Raw genomic sequence first — 18,423 nt, forward strand, 5'->3', positions numbered from 1 at the left:
AATGTTTGTTTTGCATTCCCACCAATGCTTACAATGCAGTTATATTTTGCAGGGCATCTTTTATACCAACTATATGCAAGATGCTTTCAGAGATATATAAATAAGAACAGAGGTATAGATATTAAAGATGTATAGGTGAGAGATAAGAGGCTTTGAATGAGAATAGAAATGGAGTTGATTAGGTGCAGAGATCAAAGGTGTCCTGCACATTATGTGCAGCTGAAGACTCATCTGAACACTGAGGATGATGTGTGATAGGATGCACAGGAAGTTGGTGCTGAGTGAAGGGAGTGGAATAGAAACAAACGCTCTGATCCTGTAGTTGAATCTACATGGACAGATCCTGGCACCCACACAAAGCCCCAGTGATCTTAAGGGGGCTCTTCATGGGCATGGGAGGCCATGTAAAGCAGATCCAACTGCAGGATTAAGGCCAAAGTGAGAGGGGAGCTAGAGAAAATGCAATAAAGTGAGATTTTAAACAAACCCAAGAAGAGCGATCGTGAACTGAAACCTGAAGTGAACAAAGAGCTGGTTGAGAAGCTGCTTTATACACACTACACATGGCATGTCCTTCATCTGGCTGAGTAAGTGATTGAAAATACTTTATTAGAAAAATATCATGCAATTCACAGATCATTCACTCAGCTCCCTAAATTGGGTTAATAATGAAAAATATTTACATAATTTGAAAAATACTGCAATATTTGTCCAATAAATTATTTAACTAGCTCTGCCACAAGGTGGAGGAAAGTCAATCTGAAGCAGGTACAAAGATCCTGAGAAGGAGTCCTACTCTTTTTTACTGGTTCCATGATTGGCCAATTTAACCAAGCTACGGAGTGTGGATTTTAAAGCTTTTGTAGCCCTTGGTCTCTATGTATGAACAGACCATATTTGATTGTTTCAACATTCAAGCAATTAAGGTATTGACTTCTTCTAGACAGATAGGTTCCATGACAGGAAGGCAAGCAGTTCTGGTTTTGAACTGATTTGGCATATGTGATTCCCAAGACAGATCTCATGAATAGCAAGATGGAGTTTTCTCCTTAGAATGTTGAGCCACATGTACACAACATCAACATATAGCAACATGTGCGTATATAATACAAAATATTCCAAAACAAAATTCTTCCCCTGCCTTTAGATAGATGCTAGTAAAGTTAAGGCCCTGCAGGAAGGCGCTCAGATACTACAGTGATGAGCGGGGTATAAGAATGTATACAAAACAACCTTCTATAAATCAGAAGCACTTACTTACAATCATCACCAGAACAAGTATTTATACTTTTAGCGTTGGGATCAGAGACTCAGTTGATCTAAACAGGCATAAGCTCTATAGCAGTCACTGCAGCTACGCTGCTTTACACAATCTTGCAAATGCTTGAAAGAATCAGTGTGAATAAAGATATATAGAAAACAAGTCAGGTAAACAAACTGTCAAATTTCACTTTATTTGTATTGAGAAAGTAGGCAACAAACAACACTTGGTACTCAGAGGTGCAAATTCACCATTATTTGCTGGCAAAATGTTAGTATATCAATGCTGGGCACTCATTTCTATGACGGTAGCAAACTGATTTAATAATTTATAAATCTATAACGAAAGAGTGCCATGGAACTATAATTTCAGATGAAAATATAACATTTAGTTGTGGTTTCTCCAGGTGACTTTTGCCACTAGCTTCATGATTAGCAGCAAACAATTAAATTTGACCTCAAAAAGACAAAATGTAAAAGTGTTTGTCGTCATTAAATAATAAGTGTTAGCAGCATACCCAATAAAATACATCTTGTACAAATACCATTGCACTTTTAACATGTCACAAGCATTTTTCTTACCATTATTTACACAGTATAGTTTGTATAGAACAGCTAGACTGATATATATTGAAAAATAGTGGAAATGTTAATAGCCCTAGACAATGTCTAGTGTTGACTCCTTTTGTTCCATACAGTTTCCCAGGATGCTTCATGAAAATCGTGTACGTATACCATTGCATAAAAATAGAATTTACAAAAAGCTTAATTCCCAGTTAACACTTCAGAAGCTTATACTGTATTACTATATTAAATTGTTCACTGCACAAGGGAACCATAATGACAATAGAGTCGAGCATCAGCCTCTGATTAAGTTTTCAGATAATACCAAAAGTCCTGCTTATTCAAATACTGTGCTTTATTTCACATTCCAATCACTTAGCTGTGCGACAATTACCCAGTGAGTTCCAAAGGCAGCTCCCGACCACACAAGATCTCCCACTGTCTTGCAAGCAGTGATATTAGTTTCTCACGGCTTTCTGCACTTGGGATAAAGATGTACCACTGGATCTCTCCATTCCCACTGCCCTTATGTTTAGCATTTAACTTTGGGGCACTGAAAGTATCTCCAAAATGATCCAGTGTTAGGTTCTGCATGAGATCTTGGTTCTGAACGTCATCAAACACAAACGTGAGGGCCTGTGGATATGTCTGGTAGCCCATAAGCACTCTGTCTAAATCACGGATTCGTCTTCCATCTGTGAGTTGATACTTGTCTTTCTTTGGTGGTTCCTTTGCAAATTCAGGTAGCGGGTAACTGATATAATCCTCATTGAAAAGGAACAAATCAGAACTGGTTAAAATGAGTGTTTTAGGCTGAAGTGAACTATTGGCTTGAGCAGTTTCTTCTGTATGATTCACTTGAAATGCCAACACATACAGAAGGATATTTAGAGACTGGAGGTTAGCCAAACTGTACATCTTTTCTGCCACTAGAAAAGCAAGGTCCCCAATTTCCTCTTCATTGGGATATATAAACTTTACTCTACTAGAGTGAATCAGTTCATAATTCTCCATTTTTCCTGCAAACACAAATATACATGAATTTTACTTTACACTCAGTATTACACAATGCTTCCCTGATGCATGTGGCTAAACATCAGATCCTTTGACACAGTTTGTTGCAGCTGGAACAACTCAAGTTTAGCCATTATTTATGCACAGTTTTTATTTGTATAAAATATGTGAATAATTTATTTGGATTGCATGTCCTTACTGGATTTCTCATCTCCCTCTTTCATCAACAACCATTTTCAGCTCCAATTAAAGAATCTTTATTAGTGGTGATGACGTAAGAGGCAGAAAAAAATAGCTGGATTCTCAGATCACAGATAGTATTTGTCTTGCTAGTAGTTGGCGAGACAAATCAACTTTTGAGTTCTAAACGGATTGAATCCAGTACGGAATCATTGAGAACACAAATATGAAATGCCTTATCATCGCTATAGCAGATGAAAAGACATCTTTAAATGGTCCCTCTGAAAAGAACTTTCTCACAAGTTGTGTGTTACGTCTAATGTCGCATCATGATGTGCACACTGCTCCCTAAGGAGCAAGCTCCTGCAGTAGGAGGAGGATTCACTGCTTCTGGTCTACCATAAATGGCTGTAAATAAAATGTTTTAGGCCAGACTTAAGCAATGATTTCCTTAAAAGCTTTCTTAAAATAATCACAAGCACCAACAAAAAATTTAGCTTTATTCAGAGAACCCTCTGCTAAGTTTAGAAATCTAGCCAAAAGCAGAGTTATCACTGCGCATTTTAATGGCTGAAGGTACGAATTTAACACATTTTAAAAATCCCTTAAATCTTATCTAATCTGTCATTGTTACTGGTCCATGAATGCACAACCTTTAGAGACCAAAAAAGTCCCTCTTCTGCATAAGTTAAGAGACTGTTCCTTAAAGAGCTATAAGTTACAAGTCTAACCTATAAATATGAGCTACAGCTGTACATGGCCCAAAAGATTATGTAAGGGATGTAATTTACTGGATTCCATAAAAGGAGAATTATATTATCATATTGTCTCCCCCTGTGCAAATGTATTAGAAATTAAACATTTCTGTTCAGACAGGAAAGTCTAGGATAAACTCACACAGGACTTCAAGTGGAAGTGGAACTGAGTTAATAGGAAGCAAACAATCAATACATAAAATCTTTCACTTTTGGATTTTTAAAAAATACACATTACACAGTATTTGATATATACTAGAAGAGGGCTTCATCCTCCCTGATTGAACTAACCTCGTTATCTCTAGACTGATTCTTGCCTGCATATTTATACCTGCCTCTGGAAATTTCCACCACATGTGTCTGACGAAGTGGATATTCACCCACGAAAGCTTATGCTCCAATACTTCTGTTAGTCTATAAGGTGCCACAGGACTGTCGCTTTTTACAGATCCAGATTAACACAGCTACCCCTCTAGTATATGATATACTAACTTAAGAGTGTAGAATGGACCATTTACCTGTATTTTTATTCCCAAATTCAGAGTAGAAATCCTTATCTACTGGTTCTGGTGAAGGTGTGCGTGCCAGCAATGACAGCACTGCCATGAGGTGCTGTATAAAGGCATGAGTACTGTAACTGTCTCTGGTTAGGCAGGTTACTATATGATCTGCAGAATGTCCTGGAGAAGACAGAATATAAGCCAGTTACATATCTATTTGTAGCTTTACTACAACTTCAGCAGATGTTCATTCACCACCATAGAATATTTCCTGTAGTGACGGATTTGAGATGTCTTTATTTGGTTAACTAGTTAGAACTGATCCTCTGATCAAAAGATAAGGGATCCTCCCAGACCTATTGAAAGATTAGAGCATGCACTTTCATAAGGTACTTTATTTTGGAACACTGGATGTGAACATTTCTGAATGTAGACATTTAACTCCATGACTGTTCATTACTTTGAAAATTTACCTTCAAAAGAAAACTTAAATTTCTGAAAATATTTTAACTACTGATGTTAAAAGTGAACTAAGTTAAAAGAAAAACTCCCTGCTTTTCCAGTTTAATTTGTGCACTTACACTTTGATTAAGGTCACCTACAGCATCACCTTTTTATGGTCAGTTTCCTCATTAGGATCTTTGCCACAGCAGAGAGGACATAAGAATGGACATACTGGGTCAGACCAATGGTCCATCTAGCCCAGTATCCTGTCTACAGATAGCAGCCAATGCCAGGTGCTTCAGAGGAAATGAACAAACAGGGCAATTACTGAGTGATCAATGCCATCATTTAGTCCAGCATCTGGTAGTTAGAGGCAAGTTGTAATACTTGAACTTGTATATTAAACTCATTAGATTTCAAGGTGACAGAATCCCTTTAAAAAAAGTATAAGGACTAGGTTTCAGTCTTAAAGTCTCCCATAAATTTTGCAGTACAAATTATACCTTCAATCGCAATCTTCACATGACAGGGAAAGCTAAGAAAAGAGTTGACAGCTGTATCCCTAACTTTGGATTTCTTTCTTTTGTTGGGTCTCAGGTCCACAACATGAAATTTATTTTTTATATTTTAATTAAATATCTGACCTTACTGATGAAAAGTGCTATATAAGACAGATATTATTATTCTCTGATGGGGTTTGTTTTTAAGAGAGCTAAGCTAGTTATTATATTATGTTCCCAAAAAGAGCAGGGGTAAAATTTTCAAAAGCTCCTAGGCTACTAAGTCACTTGAATCCCTTTGACTTTCATTGAGATTTAGCCACCTAAGTACCTATGTCACTTTTCAAAATGGGACAGGTGCTTTTGCAAATGTTACCTTAGACCAGCTAGAAGTTTAGTGTCTACTTTTGCTGGAAGTCTCTGTTGGCATCACATCACAGACATGAAAATAGGACATACCATGCAATTTTAAAAATTGGTTAGAAGGATGGAATAGAGGCTTCAAGGCATAAACATTTACAATAATTTCTGGAAGCCAAAAGGAAAATTATAATGGGAAATGACATTTAATGAGTGACTAGGATAAATTCACATTAAAAATGGAAGGTGCTACAAATTCTTAAGAATGAAAGACTAGGGAAGAATAGTTTATATTTCCCTTATTTACTAGCTCTATGTATCTGGGAAGCATGTTCAAGCAAACTGGCAGAATGGTCTCTTGGCAAGAGACACTAACTCTGATAACTGAGTAAGAGTCAGGGGATGTTTGCATCTATTTCAAAATATGCTGGGAAATCTCAATTTGTGTGCAACTAGATTAAAGAACCGGATGAGCTCTACTCAGCAAACCTGCCAAATAAACCATTAAAACATAACTTACTTATATTCAGTGTTTAGAGTTCATTACTATCTCCATTTCTGCCCATTCAAGTCTTGAGGCAATAGCCAAATATCATCATTAAACCATCATAAAATCATTTTTTGCTTTTTGCTTGAATGAAGCTACAGCCACAGATTCAATAAGCACCATCATTTTGTAGTAGTTCATGGTTATCTGCCTACACATCTTAAGTGCAGAGTCACTAGTGGTGAAACACTTCCACTAATGCATCACAACAAGACTACAAGTTTCCAAGTTTCAACCCACTATGCACACAAATCAAGAAAAACATACTCAACATGCAGAGCACACCATTTTCATTCACTGATCACTTAATCCTTTGAGTGCACTATGCTGTACACATGTATACTTTAAATTCAAATCTTTATCAAAGTGCAAAAAGATATGAAACATTCAATTGGAAAATGTTCACTCCTGCTTTCCTTGAATGTTTTACACATGGCTGAAGTGAATATTTTCCCCACATTTTATTTCACTTTAGGTGAGGAAAGTGTAAAATTTCACACCCCAAAATTAGTATTTGGGCAACATAAGCCACTGGAAGTGGACAGTCTTTTCAGCCACACTTATTTATATAGTGGCACCAGTGTGACATCATAAATGTTAACATATTGGAAATGTGTTAATTATAAAAAACAGCAGGATAACATGGTGCTCCGTATCAAGAGTGAAGTGAAGACAGGGATGAAATCAAGATGACAGTAGTATCTGTAACTAGAAAAAAATACATCATAAAATGTTACTCACCAGTAATTCGAAAATATTGATCAAAAAGTCCAACATTCACTGATTGCAGATCGTTAAGTTTTAGCACAAAGCAGCAAGAGAGGTGGAAAGAGCTATTTTCACAATCTGAGTTTTCTTGGTTCCAAAAGTCTAATGAATGAAGAATATAGTATGATAAAGAGCAAGTCACAAAAAGGAAGCATGATAAGTTTAGACTACAAACATGATAATTACATTCAGAGCTTAGAGTGAGCTTTATTAAAAAATTAATTATAAATTTCTCCACTTTTGTGCTTGAAACAAACCCTTGAAAAGCATTTTTCTTTAATGACTACTCATTTAATATTGGAAGCTTTCTTTATGCAGATACATTCCAGAAACTCAGAAAGAAGAGATGATACTGCATTCAGTGAAAAATTTCCCCCATCACCATCTATGAGGATGATAGAACTTGCCTTCAAACTTTCTTAGGCCTTGGCTACACTTACCCGCTAGTTCGACGGCTGGAAATCGAACTTCTGGGTTCGACTTATCGCGTCTAGTCTGGACGCGATAAGTCGAACCCGGAAGTGCTCGCCGTCGACTGCGGTACTCCAGCTCGGCGAGACGAGTACCGCGGAGTCGACGGGGGAGCCTGCCTGCCGAGTGTGGACCAAGGTAAGTTCGAACTAAGGTACTTCGACTTCAGCTACGTTATTCACGTAGCTGAAGTTGCGTACCTTAGTTCGAATTAGGGGGGTAGTGTAGACCAAGCCTTAGAGTTCAAAGTATATCACAAAGGCACAGGACCACTAAACACATGGACACAGGCTGCACTCAAAGGCAGAGACTAGTCCTAAGATACCACACTTTATGAATGGTAGCTAATAGCTTTTTTGGGGCAAACTACAGCTCTGAACCTCATCTCTGGTAATAAACCTGAAATAAGAATCTGGCCTAAAATGCACATGCCAGGTGAACAGAGGAATGTTAAGAGGAAAGAGGTTTATGAAGTCGTCTTATTCTTGCCCAAACCAGAAGAAACTCATCCACCACACGTGCCACTGATCTACAATGAGCCACAGTAACATCATGCTGGGAAATCTCTACTTGTGCGCAACTAGATTAAGGAGCTGGATGATCTCTACTCAGCAACCATGCCAGATAAGCCATTAAAACATAACCTACTTATATTCAGTGTTTAGAGTTCGTTACTTTCTCCATTTCTGCAAATTCTTTGGCGGAACATGTACTTTCCCTTCTGAAGATGAGCACATTCAAGGAATGAATTATACATATCAAAATAAAATTAGACAACCTCAGTCTAAAAATATGAAGCCTCACTCCTGAGAAGACCATCATGTGGTAAACAGCTAGTGCGGACTGGGAGACCCATTATCAAAAGCAACTGAGGTGTTTTCCTCCTCGAACGGGCAAATATCGCTGAGAGCATGTCACATTCTCAGGGCCACACTGTGCCCATGAACCACATGCAACTCCCACTGACAAGTAGGCAATAAGTTACTCACATGACAGAGGGGCATAATACAACCCTTAGGCTTGTCGCACATTACTGCTGGCAATGGAATGGCATTTCAATTGCGCAGAAGATGGTGGGGATTGCTAAGTAACATCAGAAAGACGCATGCACAGACGTCATGGAGAAGGGGCTATTTGAGGTGCAGTGCTGGATGAAGACCCAAAACCCTTATTGCAAGGTAAAGCCCCAGGCACGCATGCATGATGCAAAGGGCGAGCGTGGAAAAACCCATGATGGGATGTTTAGAGTCCCTTGGCTGCAAAAATAAGAGTGCTAATCAAAATCACCTTGAATATAAAGGAAGAAGAGTGTGACGATAGAGGCTCACTTACCAATTAACCCTGCGACTTTATTAGAGATTCAAAATTAACCCTTTTTGTCTTACCCAACTGATGCTCATTAGTATGAGTTACAGAATCATCCAACAGAAAGTAAATAGCTTTTGTTGAGAGCATCACACAAGCCGTCACTTCCGTGTCAGGAGTTTTATAAAATAAAACAGAAGACCACATAAAATGTCTCAGCTCTTCATTTTCCACCTGCAAGACAAATTATGTTGCTTAATTTTGCACATCTTCACCTCTGACTTGCTAGAAGCAGCTTTTGGGAACTGCTTTTCCTGGTAAACCAATGCAAAACTAACATATGAACACAAAAGTGTGATAATGTTTTCCCCAAAGTTGCTGAGTGCAGCTGTATTGGAAGAATTGTCCGTGAAACTGTTCTAGTGTGCATGAGATTGAGAATGGGTGAGAGGAAGTTTTTGTTGTGGTCTAGCCTACCACACTGTTCGACTCCAAGTTTCACAGAGTTGATGAGGAACTATTAAAAAAATCTAAACCCAGCAAACCTGGCAGAGTTATGCCCACAAAATCTAGTTAAGGAGCTTCTGTAAGTAAACGTAAAGTTCACAATGCCTGTCATATCTCAAAGAGCAACACAAACCTTCAAATACTGCTGAGGAGATAAGTTTCAAGCAGCTTTATGAAAAAAGGAGGAAGCATGACTAGCAATTACCTCAGACAGACGTTATACTGGAAAGTAGAATTAGAATGCATTTTACTATATTAACTTACTGGCATAGTTTCTTAGATGTTATGCCCAGAACACTTGATATCTGTTGAAACTATGCTAATGATTTTTCCAAATTCAGTAAAACCAAACTGAGTTCACAAATCCTTTATCCAACATTTGCCACAATGTTGCTGTTTCAATTTCCTAAATCAGGGTTTCTGGGCCCCCCTTTGAAAATATTTCAGGTTGTGATGTTTCCCCTGCCCCAAAGTGATAGCAAATTATTGTACATACTCATAGGAGCACACTTATGATATTGCCACCCTTACTTCTGTGCTGCTGCTGTATCTCCCTTCCCCCTTCAGCTCCCTCTTCTCCCAGCAATATTTTTGTGATCTTGCAACCTCCCTACAATAGCCTTGTGACCCCCTTTTGGGTCGGGACCCACAGTCTGAGAAACACTGTTCTAAACCATTATTTTAACAGCTCCTAATTTGATCTCATTCCATAAAAAGTCTGCAGGTTCTAAACTAAAACCACTGTCGAAGACTTACGAACTGCAGAATTGAGTATCATGTAGACTGAGTAAGTTCTACTGAAAGTCTGGTTAACTGCACTTTAAATAATTAGTCAGGAAAAAAATTCTTTGGTGTTCACTGCAAGTTTGAATAGCTTTTCAGCTGACATTTTCATTCTGATCATAGGGAATTTTCTTTCAAACTACAGCAAAATGACTTAAGAGTTGTATTTTCAAGCTGGACATCCAACCTATTAACATCCCAACTAATATTCACTTGGGTATCAGATATTGGATTTATTAACTCAGAGAGAGCCAGTCTTTTTGGAATTGCAATAGCTATGCCTATGTAATTCTGTATTTATACACAAGCATCACCTAAGAAGCCCCAAGAGACTCTTCCAGTGAAATCTGAATGGCACGCAACTAAATTCCCTCAAAGCCCATCCTACCAATTGTTTGTAACTTTAACTCTTACTGAAAAAAAGAGCTGCATCCTTGCAGAAACACTGTTTCCAAGACAAATGACATTAATTTAGGTACTGATCCTGCACTGAGCAACTTGCGGCCAGACCCGGAGCTTTGTAGGGTCCCAACAACTTCTGTGAGACTCAGAATAGGGGCTCACTCAATTGGAAGCAGTTACAGGGTTGGAGTCTTGATTAGTAACATCCATATTTAGGAGTATCTATTACATTCTGGGTTTAAGTTTGAACAAGAAAGGTTTTTAAATACATTTCTAGTTTTATGGTAGGCTGCATAAAGTGTCCCTAATTTGCGTGCAATACCTCAGCAACGCTGTTATGGAAAAACTCCACAATCGCATTTCCTTTTAGCCCAGCCACATACTGAAGAGATGAAGAGATTGGAAGATAAGCTGGAATTTGGTTATCTTCCGTAATTTTCTGCATCAGAAATTCAGATGGATATAAAGATGACAGCGTCAAACAAGGCTTGCAAAAGCTAGGAGGCAGAAGAGACCAAGAAACATCACATCAGAATGCACACTCAAAAACTGTAACTAACAAGTAGAGATGCAGAGTTTTTTCTCCACATAAGCAACATTCATACTTTAAAGTCCACTCAGTAGTTCATAACAGAGATTTGTGGGCTTAGTAGCAGCATACTAATCTTGTCTCAATGGAGTTCCTGTTCACTACGTAAATTATTTTACTTTAACACCTCTGTCGTTTGCTTTCCTTCTACTAGGTTTCGGGCAAAATGCAAAGCTTCCTTTCACAATAGCATACAATAGGTTGTAAACATAAAGCTGAGCAGCAGGTATAAATGGTCAACTGATATTGTATAACCCTGTATCCAGAGTGAAAGGAAAGTCGCTACAAGTACTAGGGACCTGATTCTCATACACCCAGGTCCTGCTGCACTGTTAAAGGTAAGTTTCCAGTAACATTGTGCTGGTTAGGCAACGTTAATTTCAATGCTGCACCTTATGTATTTTAAGGGAGTCAATTACCCTGCTGTCTGGCCGCGTCTGTTTTTTGAATCCAAGAGGTGATTTTTTACTGATTCCAAACTGTTGGAAGCTTTCAAAATAACAATAGTTTTAACGTCCTGCAGAAGTGTCCTCAAAAGACTGTAGATTCTTAGAAAATGGAATTTTTCATGAGGTAGAACAAATACTGCTGTAACAAATTTGTGTCCAATGAGTAACTCTAGCACATGTCCATCTGAAAATGACCCTTTCTGCTGGATGGGATGATTGGTCGGATGCAACACAACAGAAGCCAGTGGAATCCTGCTCAGCTTGAATACATTTCTTGCATCTTCTGAGTCTCTACATTTAGCTGGCATTACATTAAAATCAACCTTTACTATGTGCAAATGCTGGGGTGTCAGAAATATCCAACAAGGATGGAATGCATAGTGACTCTGTTCAGCAGATTTATACAATGTGGAATAAAGTGCAGAACACAAGGCATGGTCAGACCATGCTCTGTTATCATCCACTGATTCTGGTAGACGCAAGGCTTTCTGAACATCAGTTTTATTACTGTAAACAAGGTAAGTTGGGAAGCAACCTTTTATCTCCATGCCATCAGGTGAAATGTGATAAAATCCCATCAGTTGGTAGACAAATTCTTGCAAGCTTGCTTTGCCACAGTACAACGTGGAACTTGAAAACAGGGATGTGCCGCTTTGAGAGCAGCATGTTTGTAAACAGGAATAGAAGTCCTGAAGATTTTGGGAGTCCGAAACGACAAACAGGCAGTTGTCATTATTTCTCACCTTGAGGGTTAAACATATTTCTGGCATGAGAAAGCCAAACTCTGTAAGATCTGTATATGGAAAGCACAGTGCTAGTTTCAAGGCAGCTGGGATATGTTGGCAGTTGCCTTTTGAATCTTGACGAGGAATCTCAAACACAGCTACTACACTATCAGTCAAAACCAAACAAGAGGCAAACTGCCTGGCTCCTCCTCCTTTATGAACCTGAATACAAAAACTCCAGAGAACTTTGACTATGTCTATGCCCTCTGCTCTTGTGCTGTCTGGAGCTGGTGGGGCAATATCTGAAGTAGCACTGAACTCGAAAGTCCGGTCTCCAAGTCCCATTTCAAAATAGCCATCTTCATTATCCGTGACACTGGAATCATTCACAGGGCTCCCTTTGTTTTCTATTTCAGTAGAGGAAGGGGGTGATCTCTGCAAAGCCTGTGCTATCAAGGTGGAGAGGTGCTGGATAAAATCCTGGTTGGTGGCAGTGTATGACATACAGGTAAAAGGCAAGATGATGGTGTTACAAGGGTCAGGCAATGCACCATGTTCTTCATCTGAATGGTCCAAACTTCAGAAACAGAAAAAACAACGGTAAGTGTAAGGTTGAGTTTAAGAGGAGTCATATCTATCCAAGACCTTTTCTACTGTGTATCAAGACATTGATTTTCAAACCTATACAATCACTTCAAGAGAAAGTGTATCACAGTGTAGTTTGTACAGAATCTGTGTTCTTCAGCCACCAATTTTAAACACAAGACTGGTGTAACTTAACCCTTAGAGCACTGACAAGTACACAGAGGAACTCAAGTGTTCACTTATCTTCTCCTCCTCATCCCTAATAAATTTAATCATCACACATGTAATGATAGTTTAATCAGTATTAAAGCAGGATGGCACCTTGTCATTTGACCACTCCACTATACAGCCACTGAGGCAGTTGTGGACTTTCAAATACATCCCACAGTTCAAAAGAGAACTTTGATGAAATTTCATGAAGAAATTTTCAAGCTGAGAAAAATAGGGCCAGAGTTCCAGAAACGGGAACATGTTCTGCTTTAAAGGCCAGGACTGTGTCCAGAGACACACACAGTGTCCAGAGACATTAGCCAACTATTATAAGCAGATTTATATTAGAAGTTAGTCATTTTATCTCACCAAATGTGATGACCTCTTCCATATTCTTTTGATAAGTCCAACAGAGAAGTAGGCACCTAAGGAGAAGAAAGGAAGGTCAGGGAGCTGCCATGTTGCATTTAACAAACAGAAGTGTCATACGAACTTCAGTAAACATGGGTTTAGTCATAGAATAATATTAATCAACATAGGATTCTTAAACGGTTTACAGTCTGTCAGATCAACAAGTGGTTGAATCCAAAGGTCTGGCTGGTATGCCTCTTGCACTACTTGGTAATTAATTTTCACTTAAAGGACCTCAGAGGACCTTAAAATATTTTGCCAACATTACTTCAGCAGCCTGAACACCTCATGAGGTAGGCAGAAATAGGTTCTATTCCTGGTTCAATTTCCTCACCTGTAAAATGGTTATTTACCTACCTCACTGGGTTGTTTTGAGACTGCGTATGAAAAGCAGTTTGAGATCTTTGGATGAAGGATGCTATGCCGTGCAAAACTTTACTGCAGATGGGTAAAGGGAGGCAGAGAGAGATAAAGTGACTTGTTGAAGATTACTCTAAGCCAGTGGCAAATCAAAGGTGCCAGCTGACTCAGCCCCCTACTCAGGAATGCTCCCAACATTGCTTAACAAATGCAAGTAGCGGTACAGGAGCCATCAAGATCCTGGAGACTGGATGGGGAAAACTGAAGCCACCCTGATTTTCCCTATCAGCACAAAAGAGAAACTTTTCCCACCCAGCAGCAAGAGGATAGTTATCCCCCCCACCATCCATCCTACCTTCAAGCAACCAGACAGAAGCGGCAGAGAGAGAAAGAGAGAGAGAAAGCCCCACCCTCCAATCTTAGCAGCTAGGTGGATGTTAGAGATGGTGATGTAATACTGACATTATGTCAATATGTCATGGCACTGAACTGCAACATCACAATGCAAGTATGTGAAGCAAGCTCAGGACACTACACTCCTGTTCTCTGCAACTCCACACACTACTTGAGTGGTTCTAAAATATTAGAAGGTGGACCAAGCTCTCTAGCACTACAGAAGAGTTACATTCAGTTCAGGTGGGAGAAAACTCCTGAAAGTCAGTATTAAGTGTCCACGGGACTGAAAGTTGTCAGTTATGTAAATTAGGTCTTTAGTTCTTAGTCCATTAGAGCGGGACAGGTAGTGGCTTTGCCTTTAGCCCTCAGATATCTTGCTTAAAAGTTGAAAACTGATTTTATACCCAATTTATTATAAAAGTTCAGAGTAAAATATTTAGTTTCAGTATTTTACAAACTGAAACCTCTTAATCGATAAGTAATTTGGGACTAACTCTTCTTTGCCCCATTACAACAGATCACATAGTATAGAAATAATCAGATTAACAGGAAAATTCTGCTGTGGATTATTTTAACAAGAGTTTTTGCTCCAGGAAAAACAAATTAAAAACAATTTTTAAACAGAAGAGACATGGGAAGAGAATTGCAGTTACCTGATTTCTGTATCTAGAGTCTAGTATTTCAGAGCATCTCTGGGTAACTGTATGGTCTGTAGGAGTCGAACTACTGGATGGCGATAAACTGCTAGCTAGGGCTGTTTTTCTACAAACTATTTCTAGAACAAATACAAATAGCTCTTAAAGAATGTTAAAACAAAACCAAAACACATTATTTAACTGCAACTGTATGACAAGTATTCTTAAAATATCTAAGCAAAACTTGACAAGCGGTCATTAATACAGTAGAAGATAGTTTCATACAATAGATGTATCAATCAAAGGAAATCCGTTTATATGGTGAATTTAAGTCTTACTATGACGGCATCAGTAGCTGCATTGAGATCTGCACTTAGCCCTGGTCTACACTACGAGTTTAGGTCGAATTTAGCAGCGTCAGATTGATTTAACCCTGCACCCGTCCACACGACGAAGCCATTTTTGTCGACTTAAAGGGCTCTTAAAATTGAGTTCTGTACTCCTCCCCGACGAGGGGATTAGCGCTGAAATCGACATCGCTGGGTCGAATTTGGGGTAGTGTGGATGCAATTCGACAGTATTGGCCTCTGGGAGCTATCCCAGAGTGCTCCATTGCGATCGCTCTGGACAGCACTCTCAACTCAGATGCACTGGCCAGGTAGACAGGAAAAGCCCCAGGAACTTTTGAATTTCATTTTCTGTTTGGCCAGCATGGCGAGATGATCAGCACAGGTGACCATGGAGTCCCAGAATTGCAAAAGAGCTCCAGCATGGACCGAACAGGAGGTACTGGATCGGATCGCTGTACGGGGAGAAGAATCTGTGCAGCAGGCAAGCGGAGAATCCCTTCTCCCAAGCAGCCAGGAACTGTTCATCACCCTGGAGCCAATACCCTCCCAAAGTGGGCTCCCGGACCAGGAAGCCGGAGAAGGCACCTCTAGTGAGTGTACCTTTGTAAATATAATACAGGGTTTAAAAGCGTGTTTAATGTTTAATTTGCCCTGAAGATTTGGGATGCATTCGCGGCCAGTACAGCTACTGGAAAAGTTTGTTAACGTGTCTGGGGATGGAGCGGAAATCCTCCAGGAACATCTCCATGAAGGTCTCTTGGAGGTACTCTAAAAGCCTTTGCCAAAGCGGTGGGTGGAGGCCCATTCATGCTGAGCTGTTCGTGTTTGGCTGAGAGGGATCTTCCCTGATACTAGCCACGCGGTGGGGGTGAAAGGGGTGGGGGTGAGGCACATGTGCTATGTAATGTGAATCGCTTGATTCAGTGTGAAATAGTCTTCCCCTTTGTTCTCCAAAATGTATCTTTTTAAATACTACTCTCCCTTTTTTTCCTCCCGCAGCTGCAAATGTTTCTACGCTCCTCCTATCATCTCCATCCCAGAGGCTAATAAGCCTAATGTGGGAGCAAACCGACATGCTCAGGCGTCTGGTAGAGCTGCAGGAAAGGCAGCAGGAGCACAGACCACCGCTGCACCGCTTGCCCAAGTTCCATATCCTCACCCAGATGCCCAAGAATGTGGGGAGGGGGGCCTATGGGCACCCAGCCACTCCACCCCAGAGGATTGCCCAAACAACAGAAGGCTGGCATTCAATAAGTTTTGAACTGTAGTGTGGCACTGTCCTTCCCGCCTCCCCTTATCCACCACCCCACCCGGTGCTTCCCTCCTCACCCACCGCTCTTGGGCTACCTTGCGAGTTTTCCCCCTATTTGTGTGATGAATTAATAAAGAATGCATGATTTTGAAACAATAATGACTTTATTGCCTCTGAAAGCGGTGATTGAAGGGGGGAGATCGGTTAGCTTACAGGAAAGTAGAGTCAACCAAGGGGGCAGGTTTTCATCAAGGAGAAACAAACAGAACTGTCACACTGTAATCGGCCACCAGGCGATTTGCCTCAAACTCCCACCCCGCTATAAACGTCTCCCCCTTACTCTCTCAGATATTGCGGAGCACACAGCAAGCAGCAATAACAACGGGAATATTGGTTTCGCTGTGGTCTAACCTAGTCAGTAAACTGCGCCAGCAAGCTTTTAAATGTCCAAATGCACACTCTTACACCATTCTGCACTTGCTCAGCCTATAGTTGAACTGCTCCTTATTACTGTCCAGGGTGCCTCTGTACGGCTTCATGAGCCATGGCATTAAGGGGTAGGCTGGGTCCCCAAGGATAACTATAGGCATTTCAACATCCCCAACAGTAATTCAACTGTGAGGGCTGTTCTCATCTTGGTATTCTTGCGCTTCAGGGCAGGGGAAAGCAAGTCACAAAGTTCCATGAAAGTGCCCTTATGCACACGAAAGTTTCGCAGCCACTGGGAATCATCCCAGACCTGCAACACTATGAGGTCCAACCAGTCTGTGCTTGTTTCCCGGGCCCAGAATCGGCGTTGCATGGCATGAACCTGCCCCATTACCGCCATGATGTCCAAATTGCCAGGACCCGTGCTTTGATAGAAGTCTGTGTCCATGTCCTCATTACTATTGTGATCGTGCTGTCATCACCTCCTCGCCTGCTTTTGCGGGCTCTGCACATACTGCAGGATAATGCGCAAGGTGTTTACAACGCTCACAACAGCAGCGGTGAGCTGAGCAGGCTCCATGCTTGCCGTGGTATGGCATCTGCAGGAGAGCAGAGTTGCAGCGGAAGCGGTGGATGATGACTGTTAGCACCGCACACATTTCCTGATGAGGAACACACGTTACTGGGAGCCCATGACAGACAACATGGAGAAGTTCGCTATCAAGGAAAGAGCAGGAGAGCAGAGTTGCAGCGGAAGCGGTGGATGATGATGGGATGCCACGAGAATAGATATTTATAAAGAACGATGAGAGGACCTGCGAGGTGGATTCATGGCACCAGGAGAGCAGAGTTGCAGCGGAAGCGGTGGTTGGATGACGGTTAGCAGTCCTACTGCACTGTCTGCTGAAAGCAGTATGGCGTCTGCACAGAAAAAAGGCGTGAAATGATTGTCTGCCGTTGCTTTTACGGCGGGAGGGGCACCTAATGACATGTACCCAAAACTACCTGCGACAATGTTTTTGCCCCATCAGGCATTGGGCGCTCAACCCAGAATTCCAATGGGCGGCGGAGACTGTGGGAACTGTGGGATAGCTACCCACAGTGCAACGCTCTGAAAGTCTATGCTAGTCTCGGTACTATAGAAGCACTCTGCCGACTTAATGCGCTTAGTGGGGACACACACAATCGACTGTATAAACTCGCTTCCTAAAAAATCTACTTCTATAAATTCACCTAATTTTGTAGTGTAGACATAGACTTAGAGCAGGACTTTCAAACAAATGATTGAATTTAGCCTCCACATTTGGTACAATAAACTCAGTAGTAATCTGAATAATGTATTTTAAATGTTTATTGGCTGGTAGAGCAATACTGAAAAATGCAGTGCTTCCTTTGCGATTTTCTCTCACAACTTTATATTCTACTAGTTTATAGCTACAAAATCCCACCAAATCCAAACCCTTCACATACACACATACTCAGATAGCTCAAATATGGCTGGTATCCAAAATACTAATCCTAAACCGTTATTTTACCTGATTCAGAATAGCTGATTTGAGTTACAGAAGGATTAGCTGTCCAAGTGTGTATTGCCTGAGTGTGTATAAGCAACGGTTGTATGGGAAGCTCTATGTAATATTAATAGTGTTTATTCACATGATATAGTGGATCC

The 18,423-nt window shown here is 40.4% G+C and overlaps 1 protein-coding gene across 14 annotated transcripts in view; it reads right to left on the bottom strand.

The window, feature by feature from the left end:
- Nucleotides 1-1,424: 1,424 nt before the first annotated feature.
- NISCH (nischarin) overlaps nucleotides 1,425-18,423 on the bottom strand; it is a 57,457-nt gene continuing 40,458 nt past the window's right edge. For 3 of the 14 annotated variants that reach the window (XR_010589442.1, XM_005310129.4, XM_065553147.1), the window contains exons 14-21: nucleotides 14,739-14,860; nucleotides 13,288-13,343; nucleotides 11,369-12,700; nucleotides 10,683-10,857; nucleotides 8,749-8,902; nucleotides 6,866-6,994; nucleotides 4,292-4,453; nucleotides 1,425-2,843 (exon numbers count right to left, since the gene is read on the bottom strand). Coding sequence is in view for 9 of the 14 variants with exons in the window: in XM_005310129.4 (XP_005310186.2) it covers nucleotides 2,215-2,843; nucleotides 4,292-4,453; nucleotides 6,866-6,994; nucleotides 8,749-8,902; nucleotides 10,683-10,857; nucleotides 11,369-12,700; nucleotides 13,288-13,343; nucleotides 14,739-14,860 (2,759 nt within the window). In the remaining 5 variants the exon portion in view is untranslated. Of the gene's footprint in view, nucleotides 2,844-4,291; nucleotides 4,454-6,865; nucleotides 7,311-7,598; nucleotides 8,903-10,682; nucleotides 10,858-11,368; nucleotides 12,701-13,287; nucleotides 13,344-13,746; nucleotides 13,768-14,738; nucleotides 14,861-16,467; nucleotides 17,673-18,423 lie in introns of those variants that run through there. The other 11 variants (XR_010589443.1, XM_042861745.2, XR_006177161.2 and 8 more) reach the window with 8 other exon arrangements.

Source organism: Chrysemys picta, chromosome 7, assembly GCF_011386835.1.
Source record: "Chrysemys picta bellii isolate R12L10 chromosome 7, ASM1138683v2, whole genome shotgun sequence".
Classification (NCBI taxonomy): Eukaryota; Metazoa; Chordata; order Testudines; family Emydidae; genus Chrysemys; species Chrysemys picta.